The sequence below is a fragment of the Streptopelia decaocto genome (genome assembly GCF_964273445.1).
Source record: "Streptopelia decaocto genome assembly, chromosome: 6".
In the NCBI taxonomy this organism is placed as follows: domain Eukaryota; kingdom Metazoa; phylum Chordata; class Aves; order Columbiformes; family Columbidae; genus Streptopelia; species Streptopelia decaocto.
Genome location: NC_138660.1, coordinates 56,645,842 through 56,673,657, shown reverse-complemented (window position 1 = coordinate 56,673,657; position 27,816 = coordinate 56,645,842). Strand labels below are relative to the sequence as shown.

At 42.1% G+C, this 27,816-nt stretch overlaps 1 protein-coding gene across 1 annotated transcript in view; it reads left to right on the top strand.

Moving 5' to 3' along the window:
• Positions 1-27,816, top strand: part of SEMA5B (semaphorin 5B) — a gene marked incomplete at both ends in the record, with an annotated part of 132,848 nt that overhangs the window by 28,413 nt on the left and 76,619 nt on the right. The window contains 2 exons of the mRNA XM_082056325.1: positions 3,306-3,351; positions 27,559-27,621. Of these exons, the coding sequence (XP_081912451.1) occupies positions 3,306-3,351; positions 27,559-27,621 (109 nt within the window). The remainder of the gene's footprint in view (positions 1-3,305; positions 3,352-27,558; positions 27,622-27,816) is intronic.

Sequence of the window (27,816 nt, the reverse complement as noted above, 5' to 3'; positions counted from 1 at the left end):
TGTTCATGTTAGTAGTTATATTAGCAGTTTGAGGCACCTTTTAATGTATATAATACCATTTGCCCCAGAGTACTTAGGAGGAGTGTAGTCGCTTGCTTGGGAGATGGCTGAAATGCAGCCAATTCTGGGATGAAACAAAACTTGTGTTTTAATACTGTGGAGTGACGTTGCATGACCATTTAGGACAGAAAGTGAGTAAGAAGGTTGTCCTATCCCTTCACATTCATGCACCAGCTTTTTAAACAGGAGAAGGAGCTTATTAGAATAGCTGGTTGCACCAGGCAATCACTCTTCTAGCCTAGTCCAGATGGGTTTAATTTAAGAGAGAAAGGAATTAGCCAGCATTCACTTACAGGACAAAATGGGAGGAAAAAAAAGAAAAAAAAAAAACAAGAAGGCACCTCATCCATTCATGCAGAGATCTCAGTGTTCTCATATATTTCTTAAAGCTACTCTTTCAGCTGCTTTAAATTATAGGTCAGCAAGGTATTAAACAGACATAACTTCAAACACAAGCAGAAGAAAGGACACAAATGGGGCAATTCTAGGTACAATAAACCATGACTGTCATTCGGAGACTTTGCTCATTCTTGGACTGAAATTGCAGTTAAAATGCAATTCATAAAAATGGCACTGTCTTATTCAGCAGCTCCTTCCCCTTGGCTTTTTACTCCTGGTATAGCTTTACAGAAGAAGTCTGGTTAAAAGAGCATGTTATTAATTAAGGATTAGTTGGTTCTAGGTGGGCAGGTCAACCAGAGTCTGGAGGAGTCTCCAATAGCTTGGTCTGCCTACCGGTGTTCATATTGCTGCTGCTGAGATGTGAGAAGGATCAAATAAGCAAAAAGAAATGCCAGTGGCTGTGCAAACACCAGGTGAGGCAAGCTGATGAAAAATGTAGGCAAACTCCCATTTCTGCAGGAAAGCCACAAGGTCAGACATAAAGAGCTGAGGTTAGTATGAAGGCTTTGGAAGATCATTGTGCTACTCACGTTAGTACTACGTTCCTGTCTGGTTTAGATATCAGACACCTGAGATCTCACCGCTAATGCTTTGTCCAGGTGCTACACAGCCATCGCTGGGAGGACAGACACTGGCTTTATTTAAATGGACACTATTCCCATCTGCATCTCTTCAGGCTGAGTGCAATGAAAATCATGTCCTTTAGATTTGTCTCTTCCATTAAAGATATTTTGGTTGAATTTGCTCTGCAGCGCTATCAGAGAAAAAAACCTAATATTAAAATTTATTACTCAGTCAAACTGTCCAGCTTTTTACAAGACTAAAACAAGGAGCTGAAATCTGCATTATAAGGCTTCCGAAATCAATGCATTTAAATAGCATGCTTAACAACAGGATAGCAACTTCAAGTCTCTAGCTATGAGATTTTCTCCTTAGGGTGTTGTAAGATCGGAGGCCAGGGACATGCTTAACTTCTCCAGGAGAAAGCTTATTCCACGATATCTCATGTCCTAGAATTGCATTAATATTTTGGTGTGAGTAGCATGTGCCTTTCTAAGGGAGCTATGTCAGATCAGTCACTGGATGAGAATTTACTTCCAGTTTGAAATTTTATCTGTATGTAAGCTTAGTGCCTCTGGTCTGCTGTGTGTACCCGCAGGACATAATATTTAACTCTTTAGCATTAGCTGCAGAGTTAATAACAAATGACTTGGGAAAGTATGCAGCCCTTTGAGACAGAATAGGGTTTCAGACCTTGTGGAAGAACGGCTGGATCTCCAGTGACAGGACCAGGAGAGAATATGGAGATGTTGTATGTGTGCATACTTCTCTGCATACTTACATGAGGTATTTTGTTCAGATATTGCTAATGGCTTTCCTTCTTCTCCAGGTAACCACTCTCAGTATAGAATAGGATGGTGCAAATCAGAGCTCCATCAGCTGAAGATTGGAAACAAGAGTGTGAATTCTTGAGTTACCCATCATCCTTATTCCCATTCTTCTTTATTGACAGTCAGCAGAAGTTGAGACCTTTCTGATTTATTTATAGAACTGGGACAAAATACACAGGCAACTCTATGATTATGACCTAGGAAATACACTAGAGAGAGATAATAGAAGAAGAAAAATTGCTCAAGCCTTGTAGTGGTCATTGTGGCCCAATATGAATTTCTCATATGTTGAAGTTTGAATTACTTTCTTTGCTTGGACATAGCGTGCTGCTGACTACATACCCTAAACAAGGCTCTTCAGAAGAGTCCTTGGGACTTTCTCATCAGTATAGGAGCTTTCCAGTGACTTCTCTGGTTTCACTGACCTAAAACTGGAACTTGCATTTCTACTAGGTAGGGGAATGTCTGTATACTGGCACTTCCAGAGCAGATGACGCTATATGATCAAAGCTGCACTTTCTACAATTCAAATAGACACCTCTGAAAACACAGTTCACCTGATATAATATAAATGTGTCTTCTCTGGGAGTTTGTGGTGACAAGGATGTTGGAAAAGGATCACAGCTCTTTAGACCCCCTGACAGATGGGATGCAAAATTCTGAAGTGGCCAAAACCCTCAAGCACACAATCAAGTCCATGTGGCTTAATATATCACTTGATTCCTGGTAACTGCATTGTCTTAGCAAGCAAAAATGTGAGGTAAATCCTGTTAACTAAGCTTCATTAATAGATGTTTATGCAAATAGGTGTTCCCTTCTATTTGTGATGGAATATGAACATGCAAAAGGAGGGTTACAGGAGCTCAGCCAATGTGTGGTTTCTCATGCTACAGTGACTTCTGTCAGGAATTCCCTTGCTTTGCCTGTGGAGATGTGATGACAGGAGGATTGGGAGTATCTGCATTCACTGTCTTGATTTCCCTGCTGGTTTTCTGTGCAGAGAGGTTCTGCTGAGAAGTATCAGTCCTCTTCTCCTTTTCCACAGAGTCCACAAGGACAGGCTTGGGAGGAACATACTATAGGACTCAGCTCTGCTCCAGCTGGCTTCTGTCCAACCCCAGTTTTCTCAGAATGCAGAGAAAAACATAAGTGCAGCCTATACAGGACTTCAGCTGAAGCCCTTTGAGGGTTTGCAGTCAGTCTCTGTGTTCCTGGGATTTAATTGTGGTTCTTCATTGTGGGTTCTGGAATATTTTACTCCAGACCTGCTCAGAACATTATTATGAGGTTCACTAAGACACCAATGAACAAGGGGCATATAACTGTTTTTGCATTCTGTGGAGAGGGGTCCAAGAAAATCTTGTTTGCAGAAATGAATGACCAAAGCCTATGACTTGCTTTTCCCTTCTTTGATAGCCTAACAGTTTGTAATTTCTCTGCTTGTTCATGCAGGAACTACCTCTTCAGACTTAGTCTACACAACGTTTCTCTGATTCAGGTATGTTCACTTTTTACTCTGTTTTGTTTGACCTGCTAATGAATGTTCTGTAATATTTTATATACATTTTCAAAAGGCTGTATAGTGTAAATTTGCCCAGAGTGATGGAGCAGAGAGAAGCAAAGTCAGAAGCAGATGCTTATTCCCACTCCAATGATAATTCTGGCGGAAGGGCTTTTCTACACTTGTCCATTTGGATAACGCGCTCTGCTCTTGATTCTTGAGTGTTTGCATGGAAACTGGATCTGCCAAAAATATGGCATGTTAAGGAACAAAGCAGGTAGTGTGGCTGATACAGGCTTAAACACAACAATCAAGAGAAATCCTTGGCTTTCGTTAGAGGAGATGTCAGCAACTGTTCTTGTCCATCCTCATTTTTAGCTGTTGTTGGCCTTTGTGAACATGGGTTGCTGAGGAGCTGTGTTTTGCTGAATGCATTACTATAACCCAAGATTGGACTTACAAGCATTCAAGAGGCAAAAGTGATTAAAAAAGGTGTGTTACCCGTGGCAGAATGAAGGCAAAGCAGCTGAAGTTTGAAAGGGCTGGCAAATATCCAGCAGTGTTAGGACTTTCCTCCCACTGCACTGACTCTGGAATTGAAAGATGCAGCAAAAATTGTTAGTGAAAACCACAACTGCCTATCTCTAAACAAATAAATACCTATTCTCTGGGATATTTACCATCTTCTACAGCTGCTGGAGTACCAAAGATGTATCCAGCATTTTTGAGACGGATTGAAGTGCCTTCCTCCTATAGCTGACCACCAAAGAAGCCATTGGAGCAGTATTGCCAGGCATTCCGATGTGCACAAGCCTTTTGCTGTTAGTAATAGTTACAAGTATAGCTGGAGAGAAGAAAAGAGGTTTAATGGTTGTAGAGTGCATTGAATCTTCCTTTAAAAGGAAAACAAAGTCCGGAGTTACCAATGACAACAATAAAGAGTTAGCGAAGCCGATACTCCCCTTTGGCAGTAGTTTCCCCTTGCGGAGCCATTCTGGCATAGCTGGAAAGCTTCCAGTGAGCACATGGGAGAGGGAAGTCTCTGCAGTTATGGGAGGTGTCATACCTTCTAAATGCCTGTTATCATCCTGCCCAACACAGCCTCGATACCCAATTGTGAATCTCCCTCACATGCTTGTGAAGCTGGGCTTAGCTTGGGCCCTTTTCAGTGCCGCGAGTTTCCTTTCCTACACTGTAAAACATGGGAAGTCTCCTTCTATGGCACTGGAGGATGCTGTGGGATCTCCGGTTAACATAATGAGCTTAGTCTGCTCCTGCTTTCTGGGTGTATCCGGTCACTTTGCCAAAACTTTTTGCATGACAAAGAGAGCATGGAATTATGTTGACACACGTGTTGGGAATGATGGAAGCGATTGTTTCCCGACCTAATGGTTGCCTAAGTAGCTGCTTGGCTTGTTGCCATAAAGCACATGATGCAGCTTAGAGGCTTCCTTCCACCTTCCCTTCTCCATGCATCATTTTAAAGATCAGATCAGAAAGCAAGACAAGAAATGCAAGGAATTTGCAGCTAGTTCTGCAGGGGCTGCAGTTTAAGAAGTAATTGCAATGCTAATTTGGGTTGGTTTGTGTCTGCTCTTTGCTTGTAAAATACAGTGTGGATCTTGTCAGGCCTGGTCTGGGGATAGTTTTTCATCTTGAAATTGTGGTCTGATTTATTTCTGCTCATGGGACTTACTCTTCAGGTTGCCGGCGGTGCTAAATCTGCTTCAAGGTGCAGGATTGTGTTGACAGATGTCTGCTCCCTTGCAGTTGTACTTCCGTGAGGTGAGGGCAAGAACATGAGGAGCACAGTCTGCAGAGACAGCAGGATACCTTGGTTGTGGGGCAAGGCCTGGCAGTGTGAGGAATATACCTCTCTGCAGGAGGGTTAGGCCAAGTGTAAAGCTGTTTTTCACTGAGTGTTCCTATGCAATCAGCTATACCCCTAGGCTGCAGTGTCTCTGGGGGGAAAAGACACATTTCAGCCCCACAGCTGTCATGGAGAAGAGAGGCCAGGGTGTTCCTCTGAAGGAGATGACTCCTATTTGTCTTGTCAGCAAGGGTGGCAGCAGCTTCTCGCAGGAGCAATATCCCCACACCATCACTTGCTAACACAGCAAATTCGGTACTTTAGTCTCTCATTCTGTAATGGGTAGATTTACTAGCTCACTCTACCTAATGCGTGTTTTCCTTGACAGTTATCTGTTCTTTAACTAGAAAATGAATATTTCCTGCCATTGAGCAGGCCATAATGTTTTTTCATCACAGCATTACTTTATTCACTGCTTTCCAATGGGAATACATTCTTCTTTTTCTGGATTATAATCTCCTTTATGAATATTGTGTATCACAAACCCAGTGTTAACCGTGTTGTTACTCTCTGATTTTAGAAACCTTTTCAGCTCCCAGACTTTTTAAAGACTGCACTCTTTCCTTCTACCTGTAGAACGACTCTAGAGGCCTTTCATTTAAAAAAGCAAAATCAACTATTATGAGCAAGAGAGAACTAGTGAGTGGAGTGGAGCAGAAACTGAAGCAGAACAAGCTCCTTTCCTGCTCTGCAGAACCAAATGTCTCTGAGATTTTTCCCTCCTCTCTCTTTGTCTTGGAAAAGTGTTTCAGAAATTCCATTTGGGACCTGAGAAACCTTTCATCAAATGAGTTACAGTTGCATGAGAAACTTCGGTGCTGGTGGTGCTGGTTATTTTTTTTGTGAGAAACATTTTTGGCTGAATGTCAATATTCAGAAGGAAATTGAGGCCAAGATATTTTGAGTATCACTTGTGATTTTTTTTTCTACCTGTTTTTCTTGCCAAAATTGAGCCACATTGTTCAAGAATTTCTGAAAATCAGCATCTCGAGATGCCCCAGGTGGGGTATGCAGAAACACCTGTTCATTTTGGAAATTTTTGCCTGTAGCATTCAAATTCTTGAAGCAGACAAGAGATATAACTTTAAAGTGGATACTGTTCCCAAAGTCTTTTGGCAGCTTTTTAAAAGAAAATCCCCAAAACATGTTTCACCTCCATCTTTAAATGTCCTCTTGTATGCATTATAAGCTCTAAGAATTAGAGAATTTATAGAACACATTTTAAAAATGATGTGCACTTGGAGCACATGCTTAATTTATGCATGGGTCTGAAACAAGGTTAGCTCCTAATCTGCAGCTTTCACAGCGAGGCCATAGAAAAGTCAGTTTCATACTGGAGTTTGTAATTAACAGAGTAGGTGGAAGGGTCATTTTAAAATCATAAGCCTTTGAAGAAATTTTTAAAAATGCACAATGCTGATTAGGACTTCTTAGCCAGGAATGCTATTCTCTGGTGTGCATTAAAAGCAGGCTGCTTGGCAGGCATTTCAGAAATCCCACTGCAGTACCTACCCCCTGTTCACCCTGATTTTACCTGGAACTCAGAGTTCTCAGGTGAGCTGAATGGGAAATGATTTTTCCAACCTTTTTGAGATGCCAAGATTTCCAGCCTTTTTTGCACTGAGATGAAAGCAAGACTTTTTGATGTCTTTGTAAAATCTGAAAGAGAAGGAGGTAGACACATGGTTACTTGGGATGTAAATATTCTGGGTCAAGCTGTTTTCTCAAGCATCAAGTGAAATGATTTGAATGTGTATTTCTCTCATCTCAAGCAATTGACCTGGTTTGTTTGGGCCATCTTTTTTCCTTCTGTTTATGAACAAAAATTTCCCTCGGGATCCAAGGTTCCCTTCTGGACTCTCATCTGATAATTTTAATAGATATTGTTAGAATTTCATAAAATGTTTAGATTTCAATTATTTGTTTTAATGGAAGATCTCTTGTGAAAAAGTTTCTAACCAGCCCTGTGAAGTTTGTATGCTGAGCAGTTACGTTACATCAGGTTAATAGTATTTGAAGTACTTCAAGAGTCTGTACGTATTGCCTTTCTTAAAAATAAACCGTATTTTAACAGAATATGAAAGAATAATTGGGTGAACCTATTGCAAAACTATTTGGAAGACATAAGTTATTTCATCTGTTAAGAAAGACACAAAAATGTTGAGATTAAAATATACTTTAATTAACAATCTAATATTTTTTTGCTGAGGATGAAATAATTGAGGACTAGGTTCAGAAACAGAGTGTATTGCTTCCCAATAGTCGTAACCCTGAGTTTGGTAGGGTTGCCTGTAGAGATACGCACTGTCCAGAACCACCTGGGCTGCCAGAGTCTGCATCTTCAATTGCAGATCTACAGTCACCCCACTGCAAAACATGAAAACGCTACAAAACTCATGACTCTATTTGATTTTGAAATTTTGCTCCGAATTCGTAAATAAGAGCACCTACATTCATGTGGGCACCTTGGAGAATGTTACCGAGTCTCTAGGGCAAAACTCGATGAACTTCTCAGGCCTGCTGGAGTTGTTAGACTTAAACCCAAGCTTAAAGTTAGCAATGTGCTTAGGCAGCATCAGCTCTTGAGGCTTGAGCTGCAGCTTGTTGAAATCAATTTATTTCTGCTGGTATTGTGGGGCTTTGGTATAGGCAGTTTTTCAAACCTGAAATAGGGACAAAACATTTCTGGATGGTCCTGTAGCAGATGAACCGTGGCTATGTATCCAGTGTATTCCTGGTAAGTACAGTTTTACTTCAGTTTTTCTTCCCTCAATCTAAGAAGCAGAAACATCCGTGGTACAGAGATGGAGCTCTTGAACTGCACAGCTGCTCCTGAAGTCACACTTTCCTCCCTGCTAGTCCCTGGAGGGATCTTGAACTCTGTGCCACAATCACCAGGAAATCAACAGTACCTATCAACAAAGTATACTTAATAATAAGAAAACTTGCCTATCAGTCCTCAGTATGTCACGTAGCAAGAAATAGAACAGGTTTCATATTTTGCACTTTGAATCAAACTGAGCATTAAATGCATTATTTTCTACTTATTTAGGTCTCAGTAGTGCCACATTTACGTGTGCTGATGAGAAACACACTCTGCAAGTGTATAAAAGTGTGAGGAAAGGTGGCAGAGTTTAACTTGGTTTTTCTCTGTATAGTTGAATAAAATATGATAAACAAACCCAATAGGGAACAGTGAGTAATATAGTTTATAGCACAAATTGTCACTCAAGTAATCTTACTTGGTGAAAATACTTCACTAGGAAATTTTAAGGATTCAGAATATGTCCACAAAGCCCTGGCACTCATCAGAAAACTTACAGATAATACATGAATCTTGCATCTCCAAGAGATGCTGGGCAGGTACCAGATGGGGCTTGGAGGGTCCAAACTGGTACTGCTGGCTCTGCCTGTGGATGCCTGAGGGAAAGTTGATCTGCCCGTTTTATCTGCCTGCTGTTTGCTGGCCTGTGAAATAGGGATATAACACTCCTTTACAAAGTGCTGTGAGTTTTGTCAATAAAAAGAAGTATCGTATTTCAGATTTACTTGCAGAAACATTCTCGAGCCAGAGCCGTTCCCATTTTTCAAAATACCTTTTCAAAAATCATGAGGCAACTGGATATTCATATGCAGTGCAAACACATGGCCCAACTTTGCTGAAAATATTTATTTCTTCAATCTAGGTGGAGTGTCGAGATTATCATCCAATTTAAAATCCAGTTTGGGAAGTAATTTTGGGAAGGAGTGAGAATACTTTGCCAATCTTTATGTACCTCTGACCCGCCTGACAGGAACTCTATTTTGAAACGTTCAGGAATAAGCTTCACTTTCCAGAAGTAATTTTCTTAAAAGCAGTTTATTATTTGTTTCTTGCAGATTCCCAGATAGATCTTTGAATTATTTGGCACCTATTTCTAGATAAAACATTTATTTCTTTATTTTTAGGCCAATGCAGTTCCTTCATTTAAAAACATAATCAAAACCTCTACTAGAGCAGATGCAGTCTTTAATATGTGGCTCGTAGCTGAGTTATGATTGTCACATATTTTATCAGTATGCTACATTTTTTATTAACAGATTAACATATAAATCTATTCATAAATCACCTTCCAAAGCTGCACCTAAAACCTCTCACTCTCAGCCTAGAGGTTTAAAGCTATTCCAGAATAAAGCTTATATTGGCTGAACAAACTTTTGGGCAAAATCAGCTTTTTATTCTTATGGTTTCAGGTCCCCAGATAAAATCTACTCCCCGAACACACCCTTCCTTAAAATGACCCATCAGGAGCTCAGTTGCAGCTTTCAGGTGCATGTTTCCCTTCCCAGGATTTATCAAAGAGAGACATTTCTACCTGGGGTTGGAGATGGGGGAAGAAACCAAGGCATGTCAGTCTGGAGGTGACCATGTCTGAAGGCCACACTTCATCCTCCCAGGACACACTTCTCCAGCTCCTTGCTGCAGGGACCTGTGCACTTTCACAGGCTCCAGCCTCTGCTGTTGGGAACCAACCTGGTGCTGATGTTACTCATCAGCTGAAATCCAGAGAGCAGAGGAAGCAAATCTCTTCTCACACTCTGTAGCATCAAGTGATTTCTGAACACGACATCCCCCTTGTCTGAGAGAACCCAGCTCAGGAGTCCATTTTTGCCAGCAAAGCTTTTAAGCCCAGGTTTAGCTTTAAATAAATGCCTGGTTTCCTTTGAGAATTGTCCGAGTTAAGAACATGCTGCATGCTCTATGTGCATTCGTAGATTTGCTGAATTGGCTCAGAGTACATTGCCTGTTGTGATCTGCTTAATTTCCCTCTGAAGTGAGTGTTTAGGTGTGGTATAGGGAGTTCTCACTTTTTTTTTTCATATAAATTTATATATATACATATATAGACAGAAGGATCATGTACATAAGATTGTGTAGCGTGTTGGAGCTATACCTGTTTGGATTCATACTCGGCATGAAGCAGGGCAGCCTTCTCAGAGCCAGTGGAGGCCATGGAGCTGATTTACATCTGTGGGGGAGCTACCCTGTTATGCTCACATGGTGAAGTGAGGTTTGCATGATGACTGTCAGGTGTGGATTGCCAGCCCGTGTTCTTGGGTAATATGTTAGTTGTCATTCCCTTCTTCCCTGCCTCACCTCACCTGAAAGCCAAAATTACTACAGGGGTTTTGGTCTTTGTCAGCAAACATTATGAGCAGGATTCAGAAACTGAGAATTTAATTAGGTGCTGAAGTCACTTACTGATAACAGTAGCATATTGGGCTCTTTATTTGATAAAACCCTGTCAGGCATTTTATGTGTAGGGAATGAAGACTAATGTTCTTATTCCTTGTAACTTACAGTCAGGACCATTAAACTCCTTTAGAAAGAAGAGGGGAAAAAATGAAAAAAAAAAAAAAATCCCTTGAACTCCTCATTTGTTATCATCAATGTTGCTTCTGTATATTTGAAAAATATATTTAGGTTTGCCTGTTTTTTTCACTTTCTCTCTCTGGGCTGCTTCCCACTCCACCAGCTCCAGGAGGCTGTTTGGGATCCGCATGTACCTACACCCTGGCTGTCCCCTGCCCTGACACGCACGTTCATCCATGGCTGCTGTCAGCAAATCCAGCTCTGCAGATGTTCCCAAGAGGCAAATCAGCCTCTTGTTGTAGGCTGCACCTTAGTTAAACTGACATTTATATAAACTGAGATTTATATAAAAATATGCTGCGTTTTTGTTATTATTACTTTAGGGATGTGGGGTATTTTAAGAAATGATAGAGGTTTATTCTCTAGCTGCAAATGCTGGTTTACCACAATGCCAAGAAAGCATTTCTTCATTGCTCCTGTCCCAATTAGGGCGCCCTGATGAAGGCTCTAATGATGAATGCATCTAATGATGAAGGTGTCAGTGAAGGCTCTAATGCAGCACCACTGCTAAGAGCAGCCCATGTGGCAACAGCAACATACTGAGTTTCACACACCGAGCGCAGGGTTCATGGACTCAGCTCTTGCTTCATGCTCTCCTGAAGAGGAGGTGACACCTCCCACAGGTTCTCCCCTGGTTCAGTAAGCCCGGCTTTGTGGAGGTGTGAGCTGCACACTGGGGAGCCAGGGGAGAGGTCCCAGCACCCTGCTGCTGCCGGTGCTGCCTTTGCCGCTTCTCGGGGCTGTGTGCTGGGTGAAGTGAGGGTCTCTTCCAACCAAAATTATTATGAGTCTATGATTCTGTGAATAATAAGTGCTCCTCAGGGTTGTTGGGCACTGGAATATGCTGCCCAGGGAAGTGGTTGAGTCACCACCCCTGGAAGTGTTTAAAAGATACATAGATGTGGTGCTTAGGGAGATGGTTTAGTGGTGGACTTGGCAGTGCTAGGTAAAGGTTGGGCTTGATGATCTTAAAGGTCTTTTCCAACATAAATGATTCTATGATTCCTACCTGGGACCCAGCACCCTGACCCATCCCTGGTATGGGAGGTGAGCTGCACATGCTGGGAAGTCAGAAGTGTAGTCCTTGAAAACACAAAGCACTGTATCTTACAAGATGAACAATGGAGTATCTGGGTCAATTACTGAAAAAAAAAAAAAAAAAAGCAGTAGTGCTTTTTTTGTTTGGTTTTGTTTTGTTTTTTAGACTGAGAATACAGAGAAATGTCTATATTTTATTCTAAAAGCAGAGCTTAAGAGATCTAAATGATTCATGTCCCTTGCATTGGCTCACTGCACAGGATTAAGTTTGACCCTGATAGCATCCAGTCATTTATAATGAGAGCATTAAAAGAAAAATCACCATTTATTGATTTGCACCTCTCTAAAAGGGCCCATGAATGACCTTATATGTTTCCTTTAAAACTGACTATTGAGGTCTTAGGGAAAAAAAAAAAAGAATTATTTTATAGTAAATACATTTCATGTCAATGGGTGTGTTTTTTCCCTAGATAAATAATCCTACTTTGCTCTGTTAGCAAGAGTTTAGCTGATGTGTGTTTTACAGATTCTTTTAAACACAAGAGTTCTGAATGGCTAACACGAGGGGATTATCTGAGCCTGGAGCTGCACAGCAGAGTCACTAATGTGCCCTACACAGCTGGGACCAGAGACGCAGACCTGTGGAGCAGAGATGGGAACGGTTTGCTCATCGCTCCCACAGGACATCAGTCCTGTCTCAGCACCGCTTCCCTGATCCCTTGGAGAGCCCCAAAGAGCTTTGGCCTCCTGGGTCTCACCTGACTTCCCCAGGCTGAGGAAGGAAAGCACAATCCATGTGCTAAGAGGATGGATGAGTAAACAGTCACAAACTTGACTGTGTCTATGGTATGTCCAGCCACCTTGGACACCTGGAGGAAGACAGCAAGTATTCAGGCTCAGAAGCTTTTCTTCAGGGCTCACAAGAGGAGTAGCAAACCTCCAGCTAAACAACATCAGTCAGTCACAGGTGCTATGAGCTACCAGCTAATGGGTAGGCAATAGGAGAGGAAGGTTGTGTTGTTCCTCTGGAGGAGGGTGAGAGATGTGGGGTATAAATGAGTTGCTGGGTGCCACCACAGCTTGAATGGTCAGTAGGAACAATGATCTTACAGGTATTCTACTGTCACTGAAATGCTTCTCTCATCTAAAAGTTGCTGCACTGTGGCTATAGCTGGGTCTGTTCAGCCTGGAGAAGGCTGAGATGGCACCTTATCAAACCTACCAATCAAGGGTGGGTGTCAAGAGGATGAGGCCAGGCTCTTCTCAGTGGTGCCCAACAATAGGATGAGGGGCAATGGGCACAGGAGGTTCTATCTGAATATGAGGAGAAACTTCTTTTCTTTGAGGGTGCCAGAGCCCTGGAACAGGCTGCCCAGAGAGGCTGTGGAGTCTCCTTCTCTGGAGACATTCAAACCTGCCTGGACACATTCCTGTGTGATCTGCTCTGGTGAACCTGCTTTAGCAGGTGGGTTGGACTGGATGATCTCCAGAGGTCCCTTCCAACCCCAACCATTCTGTGATTCTGTGATAGCTACCGGATATGTTGTTATCATTAATGTGACTGAGGAGAGGCTGTTGTGAGATTGAGAAGACCAAGCATGGCGATTCAGTGGAAGGAGATACACAGAAAAAATGCATATTCTCCATGAGGAGAGTTTGTATAGCGTGGGCTAGCTGCTTCCCTTGTACAGCTGTGGGGAGGGAAGGTATTTGCCAGCCCTCTCCAGTCTGGGCTTTCATTTCTCCACATATGAACCTGAGATAATGATATTTGTCCTTTTGAAGTGCTTTGAAATATGTGGCTGTTTTAAGACCCAAGTATTACACATGGTGATACACATGGTGATATTCACTTGTAAATATAGGGATTTTGCCTTAATCATGAGTCTGCAAAGTTGTTATATTCTGATTCATAGTGCATGTAATATTAAGCAGATTTTCTCTTCACCTCTGCTTTCTAGGTAAGCAATTATGCAACTTCAGTGTGTTCACATGTAAAATGGACCCATTTTTCACTACTTTTGTCTAAACTTCTGAAATGAAAACCTTTTAATGTAAAAATAGAGTAGTTGGTGTGTAGTAGGGGAAAAATGAAAAAAAAATCCCTTCAGATGAAAATACTTAGAATATAAATAATTCTGTAAATTTGTTTAAAAAAGAACAGCTTGGAAAGAATTTGGGGGCAGGGTTAATAAAAATATGTTTTCATGGGAAACACTTCTGTGGCAGGAATGTGAATCAAGTTCTACACAATGTTTTAATTATTAATTAACCACCTCAGGAGACAAAGCATGGTTTTTGAGGTTTTTGAACAAGAGTGTTTTAATTCCTTATAAGTAAAGAAAAAGGACTATCAGGGCTGCAGCCATCTGAATAGGCTGCAAGGTTGTTCTGAGAGAAGTGATTTAAGCTTTATTAAGGATGACAAAAAAGTTCTTAAGTCAGCCTGGAAGTATTAAGAGACAAACTGCAGTTGCCTAAGAGGAGAGGGATTTGATGCATGGGGCAGGAAGGAATGATCAATGGTTCATAAACATAGTAGTGGTAAACACAGTGATGGGAGAAAAGAAAGTATGTGGCTGATATAATTGTTACAAATTTGGTGGCTTTTGCTGTGAGATCAGTTACTGAGGGTTTAAGAACAAGGCAGAAAAAAGAAAAATATATTTTTTTAATAAATGTGAAAATGCTGAAAACCACTAAAAAGGAGTTAGCAGAAGCACAAAGAAGTATGCTGTATTAATCCTGTTAGAGAATCATTTTGTATTCCCTCATCTTAATTATAAGGTGTATGTTCAAAACTAATTTGTGGAATCTTTGACCTTGGTAGAGGTCAAATGCAAATGTGCTGGAGAGGAGGTGAGAGAAGAGCCAGGTGGCAGGAGGAAGGTGAGGGCAGGACTCAAACTGAAGGAAATTGGAAAATAAATCCCGGGTTGGCAGGAGAGTGCAGACTGGAGAAGAGAACAGAGGAGCTGGAAGGAAGGAATAAAAGACACTGCATCAGAGGCTTCTTTGCGGGAGAAGGAGCAAATAAATTCCTTGTTGAGATGAATCTTGGCAGAGCTCACTAAGGCATCAGGTGCTGACGTCTGGTGTTGGAAAAGAGGAGGCAGAAGCAAGGCAAACTGTGACAGACCAAGCAGGGTGGCTGAAGGCATCTGTTTCCCAGCCTGAGGAGGAAGCCGGGTGGGTTGATGCTCCACGCAGCGATGGGGCTGCGGCCGCTTCCAGCAGCAGCGGCAGGGACTGTGTCCAGCTGGGACAAGAGGGCTTTGAAACGCTTGAACTTCTAATGGTGGGACAGGAGAGGAGAACCATTGTTCCTAATGTTGCAGTTCTGTTTTGATTTTAAACTGTTGTGCTCTTCTATTTTGCAGCAGTAAACGTAAGACTTGAGGAATATCTTTGGGGTTTTGATAAATCAGCGCCATTGCTTTTTTTCCAAATTGACTTCTTGTGCTTCTCTGAGACAAGTATTTGATTTTACATTGATCAAGTGCTGAACTCAGCTACTGCATGTATTGCTGGCAATGTGATAGTATTTGAAATGTGAAGATTTTCATGCAAAGAAATTGAGAGATTCAGGTCCTTTCTGGCTTCTCATTTACCCATTGACAGTGTTGCTGCATCCGTAGACAAGTGTAGGCTGCTCAAAACCTTCCAGTGTGTTTGGGACTGGATGGATGTTGGCTTCACACTTAATTGGAAGTGCTGGGGAGAGGAGTTGGGGGCAGTGTACAGGGAATTCAGCACTGTTGGTTCTTCACTTTCTCTGTATTTAAGTGTTCCTTGCTGATGGAGCACAGATGGTCTCAGATTAAGGAAAAAACATGCCAGAACTGCAAGCTAGGCTCAGACTGGGGAGTTAAGCTTGACATGAAATAAGCAGAAGGCTGTAATTAGCTTATCAAGAGCATTAGGCACCTGGCAGAGGAAAGCATATATGTAATGCACAATGTAGCCATAGAACAATTAAAAAAATAGCAAAATCTGTTTCATCAAAAATGTGGGGGACTTTTCATCGCTGACTTCCTCTTCCAGCCCAGCCTGGTAACATCGGAAAGATCGTACTTATTCTTGGTTAGTAGTGATTTATCAGAAATGACATTTTCTGACAGTTTGTGATACTGAGCACCAAACCCCAGAGAAGCCAGAGAGTCTAAAGGTCAAAATCTAGGTGTGTTGCCAAAAACTTCCCTGGGAAGCTTGCACCACTCTTGTCTGTGCACCATGTGTACTCTGCGATTGCAAATACCAGTCATCTCGCTGCTCCTTGTTCTTTCTGCCTGTTTTTCAGCCACACGTTGTCTTTCATCTTAACCCTAGGATTCAGGCTCACTAGGGCGAGGACTGCTATTTAATTTTAAGCAGAAAAGCCTAGCAAGAGTGCAGCTGAGTATTTAGTGTGCTTCTACAGTACATGTAAAAATCCTGGTATCTAGGAAGAGGAGCCTGGATCCTTTCTCTAGGCCTGAAAAACAAACGGAAATTCAGACATACATCTGCTGTATTAAACAGGCAAAGTACAAAGACTCCTTTTAAGCTGAGGATTTAGAATTTTTTGCCCATATTCTTGAAGCTCAAAAACTATTACTTTAAAATGGGGAAAAACAGGAGAGAGTCTAGTTTCACTTACATTCCCGTGGTACAGGCAGGCTCGGGCAGGATCTCTGTTTTCAGCCTGCCTTGCAAAATATTCCCAGTTTCTTTGGCTTGCATGAAACTTGCCTTGGCTAATTAAAGTAATCTCAAAGCTTTCATTTGATCTCAATAATACATCTTTCACTTAATTAAAGATTTCCAGTACCTTTTTTTCCCTTTTAGTTGTACTACACCAAGCTAAAGTGCACGGCCAGAAAAGAATATTGATAGGATACATTGAATTGTATGCACATTTATTTGTTTAATTGTATGCTGCCTCCTTTTTTCAAGCTAAGACGGGACTCAAACCATGTTCAACATCTCACACAGTTTTAATGAGAATATATTGCAGTGTTTGTCATCTGAAAGTGTATTAGGCCCCCTCTAATGCAATAGATGTGATTTCCCTAAAGAAAAACAGGAGGCACAGAACAGTGAAAATGTCATCTTAAGTTCTTCATTAGTCTCTTTAATACTGCAGGATGTGCTGATATCGATTCCTGAATCTCAGCCTAATTGTTGGGAGAATCAGCTCCAAATTGGGCATTTCCTCAAACTTATTTTAGCTCCTTCTCAAAGCAAACAAATAAATGCTGAACAAGTATATTCAGTGATGTAACCTGGAGAGGAATAAAGAATGCAAGATTTCCCCACTTTAGAAAGCTGATAATACACAGAGGTTTCACATGTGCTTCGGTGATTACATTTTTGGTTTGAAGCATATATGGGAAGATTGCTTTCCGTAGCTGAACTCTGAACGTGGGTGCACAGAAATGCACTCAGTTGACTGTGCAGGATTTGTCCGGTCTGTCTCTGAAGCAGCGGGGGAGGGAACACAAAAAAATGTATAGTGGAGAACCCCTAACATCTTTACATAGCAGTGAGCTTCAAAGAGGCACAATGGCAAGTAAACCCAGAGCAGAAAAATGAAGGAGAATAAAATCGCCTTGCTTGCTGCAGAAATACAAAGGGGACTATAGCCATGGTAAATTGATTTTGTACTGAATATGGGCTGGTCCATTGGAAGGGTTTTTGAACCTCCTACTCCAGAAATCATTGTACAAAACAGTGAGAGGAGGCTGCTTAGAAGTCTTGTCACATCCATCAGTGGAGCCCACAAAGGGGAAGGAGGGATTTAGTTCTGAATGGCGACTCTGCCAAAGAACATAAAGGGGTGGAGATGGACATCTTTTGGCGGTAGAGGAGCCTCGAAGGAAGAATTGCCTCTGCTTTATCAAGGACGACCATTGCTGTGACTCTGTTCTCTGGCTTGCTTCTTAGAAATAGCTTGTTGTACCGTGTTTGTAGCAACTGAATTAAAAACAGTGTGGTGCCCACCTGGCCAGTGTGAGCTACACCTGCATGTGTATTTGCTGTGCTTGTATTCCCAACTTGTGCTTGACTGCAGTGCAATTTTTCTATAATTGTTTTTTCCTCAGTGTATTTTAGCCTCTTTATTTAGTTATTTTATTGATTTATCATATAATCTTATGTCTCTGTAATCTCCAGTACATTTAGTAAATGTTTGTTGTCATAAGCTATAAACTGAATGTGACATGGCAAGAAACCAAATTCCACTGTGGCTGTTAATTACCCAGTATGCTAGAAGTCTTGTCTCAGTTTCTGTGTGCTTTTGATCTTCAGTAATAGTAAATGTTGTAAGTCATCCTTCCTTAACATCCCCTGTGCCCTTCTCCGGTTCTGGGTGTTGTCATTCATCCTAAACTGGCTATGGGTGGGAGCTTTAAGGTCTTTTTTTTTTTTTACTAGCATGCCAAATGTCCCAGTTAACTAAGGCTATTCATTTGCATTTGGCCCTGTCCATGCTTTTGCACGCTTAAAAAAAAAAAAGCATTCCCATATAGTATTTTGCAAGTAAATCATTGCAGTGTTAAGCACTTTCAAGCAAAATGAAGTAGATCATCAGCAAAATGAAATCATTGTCACAGACTGATATTTTTGTTTACATAGAATGATAAAAATACAAACACTAGATAGTGGAAACAAATCCAGTGCCATCTTTATCTCTCTTCTTCAGAGCTATGTCTTTCTTCCAAAGTAACATGTTGGCGTGTTCATCTAACATTGCTGCATAAATACGTAGCTGTCAGTCTAAGCATGGCACATAGCCACAGCAGAGTGTGTTCTCCTTTCTTTACCCTTAAGGACAGCAATACAATCCAGTCTGTTGCTAAAACCTGTAATCTGGGCATCATTCCTGGCTTCTGCGAGCCCTTCTGTTCAGGTATAGCATCACAGCCATAGCTCCTTATGTTACTGGATCACCAATGTCTTGTGACATTACCACCCCTTTCTTTGGCCATATCCTTGTTGCATTGTGGTAGTGCTTGTATTAATGTTAAGGGTCTTTCACAGACCTGCTTATCACTTCCTGTAAGAGACTCACCCCACTTGGAATCAGCCCATGAAACCCATCTCTCCTCACCCTTGGTTAATATTTCCTCTCCTCTTGCTTTCTCCCATGTGTCTTCTTTGTGTCTTGGAAGAAACCCATCCTTAGTATATGAAAACTCTTCCAGTTACCAGAACCTCACGATGAGTTATGTGGCTGGTGAGCTGAGGCCTTCCCCTGTGGTGTGGTTATGCTCCGTTGTCTCTGAGCTCTGCCGTCCACTGCTACCTGGTGCATTGTATATTATAATCATGCATTTTAGCAAGGCTATACCTACACAGGCTTGCACAGGGAGTCCTGTGCTCACAGACGCTATGAAAACTGCAAATTTGGATGAGAAAGAAAGTTCCCTTATGCAAAAAAGCTCCAATTCTCCACTGTGTAGAACTCAGCATCGAGTTACAAATGTTTTACACCAGGGTTATTGAAAATATGTGTAAAACACCAATCTTCTTGCTTCAAATATGAATTTTAATTTGACATTAACTCCTCAAGGTTGAGCCAGAAGTTCCATTATAAGCTGACCTTTGCACACTAAAATACCCAGAGAGCTGAAAAGTACAGTTTGTAGCCTGGATGTGACTATCTGTATTTATTGTTTGTCTTAGAAAACACCATTTTAGTTTTAGGACTTGGTATCAAATGCTCTTTACTTAAACTTTAGACAATTGGGTTTAATAGTAAAACTTTATACTTGTACAGCGCTTTCTGTTTGGGTACGCTGTAGAAACTGTGATCTGTTAAGCCTCATACAGTGCTCCTTTCAGATAAGCAAATGCGTGGTCTGGAGTTGTAAATTCCTACCAAACACTGCAGAGAGAGAGGAGTGTCCGATTTACAGACTGTATGTTGTTAATGGAATCTCCTGCAGGACCAATGGAAGTTGAAAACACCAAAACTCAAATTTGGTTTTGTACATTAGCTGTGGCCATGCCCCAAGAAGTCAGAAAGGACAGGACATGTGGCACCTCACCTTTTGTTTCTGCTCTCTAAACCTGCTCGCTCTGTGCACCACTGATCCAGTGGATGCATTTTGTGATGCTAGCAAAAAAAAAAATGCTCTCTAAGGACTCATTTTGTGCTAGACAGGAAAGTTTTTAGTCCTCAAGAGAGCAAAGTTCTGTGCTCATCTCTGCCTCTGACATGCTCCGTGGCTTTTCCTAGTCAGTTGACCTCTCTGTGCTTCTGGTTTTCCTTTCCTCCCATGTGCCCGTGTTGTCTGTTTAGTTTGTAAAAGCTCTCAGACAGAAATTTTCTGCCACAGCATGTTTGTCTATTGCCTAGAAATATGGGGTCACAGTCTCGGTTCATGCCTCTACGTGCTCCTATAATACAAGTAAATAACAAGGGATTTTGAAGTTGTGTGTGAGAGAAAATCGGTAGCATTGGCCATCCAAGAAGAACTCAAAGCAGCTGAAAACTTGTCCTCAAAAAGGAGCTGGTGACATCTGCAGTTGAAAATGTGTTGGCTTTGTAGGCACAGACACTGCAGAGGTGCAGGAGCTTGCTGCCAGCCGTGGAGCTCGGCTGCGGAAATGTGCTCTCTGTGCGGGAGGAAGACTCTGCAGGATTTTAAAAAGTATTTTACTTGTATCTGGGGTGAGACAAGACGACAAACAGAGCTGGTTACCATGACTCAGCTAATGTAGAGTAGCTCATGGGGCTGGGATAGCTTGATCAGAGGACGCAGAGCTCCCATACCCGGCGGCTGAGCCCCTGTTCTGCCAGGTGTTGCTTCATCTGTCTGTGTGGACAGTCTGAAAACAGGAGGTGGGAGGACAGACACTGCTCTAAATCAGTGAGGCTTAAGAAGGAAACCAACAGAGAGAATGTAATCAGACTTTCTGGAAACTCTCCTCCCTGACTAGTGGGGCAGATGTACAGTATTTCTGTAATTTTTGTGAAACAGGTGAGCTACGGCTGCAGATCTTCATTCAGACTTTTGCATTTCTCTTTCTAAGGATGTGGTAAGAGTCCCTGAGATCAAGAAATATGGATATCCGAAGATGATATTATTTGGAGCTGAGCTAAAGATCGATTCTTAAAATGAGAAAGTTCTTCTTTCTGATGAATTATTCCATCTTTACTGTGCTAGTATGTAACATCTACTTCTGCTCTGACATGAACAGTGTGAGCAATCATCTGCAGGAGCCAATAAATGCCAGGCCAAAATCAGTCCCAATATAGTAAGAGGCTGACTTTTGTTTCTAGAGCAAAGCTCTAATTCAGAGATTAAGGTTATGGAAACTAGAACTCACTGATGGACTTCTATTTTTTTTCGGCATGTTTGCAGCCCCCCATCTTTTACGTGTTGCATTTTGAGGTCTTCCCTAGCCGACTTACTGTCCAGCCACTCCAGAAGAGCTGTGCAAGTTGGCCAGTCTGTTGATAGGAACTATGGGTGCTTTGTTTAAATTAAGTAAACAGGTTGAGCTTTACCCTATCTTGAAGGATCTGAGATCTCTGAAGGGAAATCAATTAATAATTTGATAAAACACAATGCAATTCCCTTCATCCAAGCCCGCTCCCCTCCCCGCAATGAATTGACTGAATCCTGTGATCATTCCTCATACCTGTCACTGCACACAGCGGTGATCTGTAATTTGTATGCTGCAGTATGTAGCAGAACTATTTATTGAAGCTTGGCATTATGTTCTTTCGGTATTAGTTATCTGTTTATCAGACATGTTTATCACCATTTTAATAAATTATCAGTGTTGGAGCTTCAAAAATGGCCTCTAGGGTATTAAGCTGCTGTGCTTTATTATTAAGAAGTTAGATTTCAATGAGTTGTTATTTATAGAGCACTGTAAATGTGCCTTGTCCTTGTGAGACAAAAGCCAATGTTTCAAAAAGGGAATTTAACTTTCTGCTTTTAGGCTAAGGCAGCAAGTCTTTATAGAGAAGTCTTGGAGGATTAAATAGGGAAGAAATAACTAAAGTGTTTTAGAAATGTTTTTACAGTATACATCATAGAAACCTAAGTTAAACAAGAACCTTTTCATGGATTTTATGGATCCAGCCTATAGAACTGTCTTTCAAAGATTTTTTATCTTCTAAGTGCTGTAAGACCCAGGAGTTACCAATTCTTTTAAATGCTGTAGAATTTTCCCAGGGAAGGGTAGATTTACACTGGTGCTGTCTTGTGGAGTGACTGCAAAGTATATAGAAACAAACTTATGGTTTTGTCATTATCAGCAAGAATCTACGGGGGATATTTTAGATGTCCGAAATCTGTTTGTCAGTATGGATTAAAAGACTGAGGCTGAAGGACTCAGTCTGCACCCCGATTGAGCAAAGTCCTTAAGCATGTGGTTAAGTTAAACTGGTCCAGTAGGGTATGTAAATATGTGTTTTATTTCCTTAAAGTTGGCATGCAAAATGCCATGCAAAAACGTGGTCCCTCCATGTTCCTGTCTCCCCAGACTTGGATAAAATTTTCTGTACCTTGCTGTGAAATGAGCTGATCCAAAAAAAATTCAGTAAATGTAAATAAGAAATTGAGAGTTTTCAGGCTGGTATAAGGGATCCAGGAAGCTGCCTTCAAAGCAAGTGTTTTGGTTGGTGCTTGTTTGTTTTGATTTTGTTTTTGGTTTTTTTTCAAGAGGTAAATTTCTCTGAACATACTAGTGCTTTGTACAGTTCCTGGAAGGAAGATGTAAATAAATACACAGCGAAAGAAATGATGCTGCCAGCCTGGGTCTCTGGTGCACAGAAACTGTCACGTCACATCACACCACCTCCTGCCCTCCTTGCTCAGGCAGAACTAGCTCAGCAAAGGCTGATGTGACTGGCAGGCTCTGCTCGGGGTGCCCTGCGCGGCGCATGTGGAGAACCCGGGTCACCTCTGGCTCCGTGGGCAGATTGAGAAGTCTCCCGTGGGCGCTGCAGAGGGTTGATGGAAATGGAAGCTCCTGCCAGTAGCAATCCCTGCAGACCCAAGCCTGGGACACAAGGTGCTGCTTCTGCTGATGTTAGCAGAAACCTGAGGAACTCAGTGCCTTTTAGGAAATGCTGAACATCTCACACAATCAGTCCCTGTATTTTTGGTTATGTTTTCAGTAAGCCTGTACTTGCTTTTTTTCCATCTCCTTCCAAACATACACAATGTACATTTTTGTGTTACACTTTTTTCCCCTCGACATGATTCTGGGTCTGTCGGCAAGCATGCAAGGCTGCCAGTAGCTTGCATAGGGTACTTGTTTAATGGAAGTGAGGTTGGCAACTGGTAGGTTGTTTGTAATAAAAGACTTTAGAAATTAAGAACAGGTTTAATTTACCTGATAGATATGCATATAACCTATTCTCTTCCAGTCTTCACTTTCCAGTTTTAAAGCAATATTCTGGTTTTGCACTAAAACCTGCAACCTCTGTTGTGCAAGTACAGTGCAGGGATTAGTGTCTGCCTAATCTATTAAATTCATACATGGTGTTTTAAGTAATTACAAATTGCTGGCGTCAATGTAAATGCTGGTCCATAGAAGTCAAAGAGATTTTCGCATCAACATTTGAGGATGCACATAACTATTGATAACAGGACTTGCTAGTTACAGACAGGTACTTTGGATGCCAACACTGGAAAGTGCAGGTAATTAAATAAATGTATCTAGAAAGCTTCTCCCAGCAGCACATGCTGAATAACTGATTTGACAGCACATGATGAGCTAGAATTTCTGAAGTACTGTTGATCTGCTGTCTGAACTGGGAGCAAATTGTGATGCTTGTAATTTATTAGAGGAAGCATTAACTCTTTCTGTGTCTGAGTGTGACATTTGAATATCCAGGTATGCACTGAGCTTAGCCATTGTGGCCCATTTCTGTTAATTTCTAGTTGGGCAGTGTTGCCCCAGGTACATGTGGTTGTACACATGGCTGCTTCTCCTGTGATTGTTCTTCTCCTTGTGACTTCCTAAAGACACAGAAATAACACACAAACCTTTTTCTCTTATTGAGAAAATCTGTCTGTATAGAACTCAAGGACAGAAATAGAGATGTGAAGAACCAGGTGTCCATGCAAATAGGCTGACAGAGGGCACATAATTGCATTTTCAGTTCAGGGACAAAGTTGCTGGTACTCTCGTACCTGGCTGGGCATTCCTGCTTGTGGTTTGCATGGCCCTTGTCCTTCACAGCAGCTGCATCTCTGAGCTGGTTGTTTCATTCAGATGGCAAATGAATCTGATGTTCCCCCATTCTGCACATGGGCCACAAGGGAAGCCTTTGAAGTGTTTGGGAACACTGTTAGAAACTACATTTCTTCTGAAAATGCAGGAGGGAAGAGATGCTGGAGACCTTATAAGGAGGTAGCATGAGGAGCTGGGATGCTCTTGTTAAGGATATAAGGGGAGGAATTGCTGACCTAGCAGCCTAAAAACTGTTTGCTTGGTTGCTTAAGCACAGGGCAAGCAGAGAAGCAGCTAGGAGAAGGTACATACTGTCCGGTGTTTATGTAGCCTTGCTCTCAGGTTTGCCACATCTTCATCCAGGCTCCCACAGGCTGACCCACAGCCATCAAAGTTGGTTTATTGCCACATGGGTCCGGAGGTGTCTACTGCTCTCGACTGCCATGTATAGCAGGAGGAACAAAAATAATCCCAGATATGTTTTATGGAGCTGGGAAACTTAAATGTCTTGGACAACTGAGAAAATGAATCATAAATTCTGAATGATGACCCAACTGAGTGACCAAAACCTTCTGATGGATACAGTTTGTACCTTATCCAAGCATGCAAAGGCAGCTTGCAGCAGTAAAAAGAAATAGCATTAATTTAGGTTATCGAGGAAGATGAGGAGTGGGAGGGGAGGCACCTAAGTCAGTGTGGAAGAAGCTGGCTATTGGGAAGCACTATGACCAGGTAAGGAGGCAAAAGTACAAAACATCTTTCAGTGCTGTAGTGTTCGGTGGGTGTCTGCCTCACTGAGAAACGTATGAGTACACAGATATGTGCTCTAGAAGAGAGAGATCTTTCTAAAGGTTTCTCTGTCAAATGTCCAAGATGTAGTTTGATACTGGGGCAAAAATAATCTAGGGCAGAGAAAGAAAACTTCATCTGGGAAGGAGGGGCTTGGGTTGGACATACCAGTGAGATGCAGGCAGCAGAACACCAGTATTGCACAGGGATTTTGCACAGAGAAGCCCAACACAACAGACATGAGAAGAGTGGGACATTTTGATTTGAAAAGTCAGCTGATCCATCAAGTGAAGAAACCAATCAAAGCTGGAATGCTTAGGCGAAAGTCCCAAGCTCAGAGGTCTGGGCCTGCCCAGGACCTCTCACCTGGTCCAACCCAAAGGCCATGACCACAGATGTGTGTGGGCTCCCAGGAGCCCAGCAGAAGGACCTGTGTAGGCTGTACGTCAGCTGACTGGTGCGTATTCATACCTTGCAGTACAATTATTGAAATACATGTTAGCTCCTTGGCTTTCAATTACATTTTTATTATTGACAAGAAGTTCTGCTTTACAGAGTCATTAATATTTTCTTTGAGTCACTAGGGGTCATTGAAGTTACTCAGCCCTCAAACTAGCTCCTTCCTCTCCCACCAAAGACATGTGTGGGACTTATAAAACATGTTCTGGAATGCCATATTGCTTAATTATCCTCTTAGCTCTAATGAAGTGCACCCTGACTAATGGTGCAGTCACAAACAACATGTTCCTATAATTTGGGCCATCACCAAGAACTTCTGTTTGTCACTAGACTCATCAAGGTATTGCTTCAGAAAGCTGAAGGGCACTGTTGCCTAATAAACATGTAGGCACCAAGAACACAGCCGGAGGGGACCTGTGCTCTGACATGGGCTCTGTTTACAACGTGCCTCAAAGCTCTGGGGTGCAGGTGTCTGGCAGGAAGAGCTGGCTGTCCCCTGGGAGGCCAAATTCTTCCCTGTCCCATTGCTGCAGTCCCAGAAGATCCAGAGTATTTGCAGAGAAGCAGCACTGATTGCTGAAGTAACCAACAATTTTTTTTAAATTTTTGTTTTACCTTGTCAAGCACTGTTAAGGTGAAGCGGGCTGTGTAATGGAGAGTGCTCTGCCTCTGTTTGAAATGGAAAGAAGAGCCACCTAATAAGCTGTCTTTTTTTTTTGCAAGGGTATTGTTGTTAGATGAATATGGGCCAGAGCTAGGACTGGGGATCAAAATGCTGCTGTGCAGTTGTTTTGCAGATGTCAAGGGCTCCTGGGAGTCACCAGTCAAAATTCCTTGCTCTCCTGTGATGGCTTATCGACATGAGCTCTCTCATCCAGTGACTATCCCCTCTCAGGATATGGCTAAATTATATTTTCCAGGAAGGACTTATCCCAGCTCTCACAAAAACACTTCTGAGGCACGAGCTTTTGGCCTTCAGCCTGGATTGGGCTGCAGTACATGGGAGGTTATTTCCCAGGTGACTCCCAGGGAAAGATCCATGCTCTTCCCTTCCCCCACCTGTGCTCCTAAAGTCTTTCTTCACACCAAATTGAACTGAATACTCAGCTAATACTGAAGATACCATTTTTTTTTTTTTTTTTTCTGAGTGAGGTAGAGCTATCCCTTCCCCAATGTTGCCTATAAATGCATTTCCTAGGTGCTGGCATTTCTTGTGGTTCTGAGCAACTGTCATCATGGACCTGAGCTGGGCGTGGGAAAATTCATCTCCTCTTCTTACTGGTCTCCCACCTTTCTTTTGCAAAATCTGGGAATTATCATGTGTCAAGGGGACAATTTCTATGGAAGCCCAGAGTTAAAATATATATATATTGGCTGCAGTGAGAAGGTTCAAGAAGAGTTCAAATCCAGACCGAACATTTAAGCTGTTTCCTGCATTGGTGATGCACTGGGGGTAGAAAAGAAATCCTGTCTCTTTTAGGGGGGGTTTGGATCTGTATCTGAAGTTTGCGAGCCTGGCCTTTCCCTATGTAACAGAGCTATTTGTCTTGTACCCAGAATGATGAATTATGTATAGTATGGGTGTTTATATGTATTTTCACCTCCAGCTAACAATACCTGCTTGAATTTGTTAGGACTATTTTTAAAAAGTGCTGAAGGGGGGAAAGGGCACTGAATGGCTGGGTACGTTGGTGAATATTTTAAATCTGAAAGTTCTCTCTAATGCAGCTCTGCTGGTCTTGAGTTCTCTTGAGAAGGAAAGGGCCTTTTCAGTCCAAAGCAGCTGGTCAGAGCTGACTGGGATCCCTCATGCTCTCGTCCCCCAGTCAATAGTGCCTGCAGCCCTAATGCATTTCAGTCCACCTCAGGGCCTGACCCCACTTGTCTGGTATCACAAATCGCCATCCAACCTTTCTCCCTGCTTCCTGTCTCTCTGGGTTCTCCCTGTCTGCTCCCAGTTGTTTTTTTATCCAGCTCACTTCACCGCAGGATTACTTAGAAGGTGATAATCTTGTGGGTAAGTTTAAGGAGACCAGCAGATTTGTGCAAAGCTCCTGGACTGTGCTGTAAGGAAGGTTTTCATTTTGGTGATGAAAGCTGGTGGTTTTATACAGCACTGTTCTCTTTGAAAAGAAGGTGATGGCTTGGCATGTGGGGCTTATGTCTTGGACCTGCCAGCTGAATGATGATCAGGAGTTGTATTTACATGTAAATTACAGTCTGTCCTCTGATAACATTCCAGTTGCTTCTGCCTCTGGACTTCTCATCTATTTACCATTTGTGTGCGCTGTGAGCACAGTGGGAGTGAGCTACATGTTTACTGTCACAACCGTCACAATGCTGCTTTTAAGTTGGGCTGTGTAAATTGGCTGGAGAGACTCGCTCTTGCTTTGGGAGTCTCCGAACGTGGTGGTTGGTGCCATTGTCGTCTGACTTGTGCGTTTTGGTTTCTCAGGCAACAGCATGGGGTTCAGATGAAGACACCAGGAGGTCCTGTCAAAGTAAAGGGAAAACAGAGGTAAGTTTTGCTTGCTGCAGTGATGCTATGGGTAAATTTATTTGCATCATGTGAAATCCACACAGGGAGCATCTGACACCAGCTTGAGCTTGTAAATTTGCAACAGTTTATCTACCACCACAAGTGTATAAGCACCACAGAGCAACCCATTCCAAAGGCCCTCCGTCCAAGTTATTAAACTTGCTCTGTGTGAAA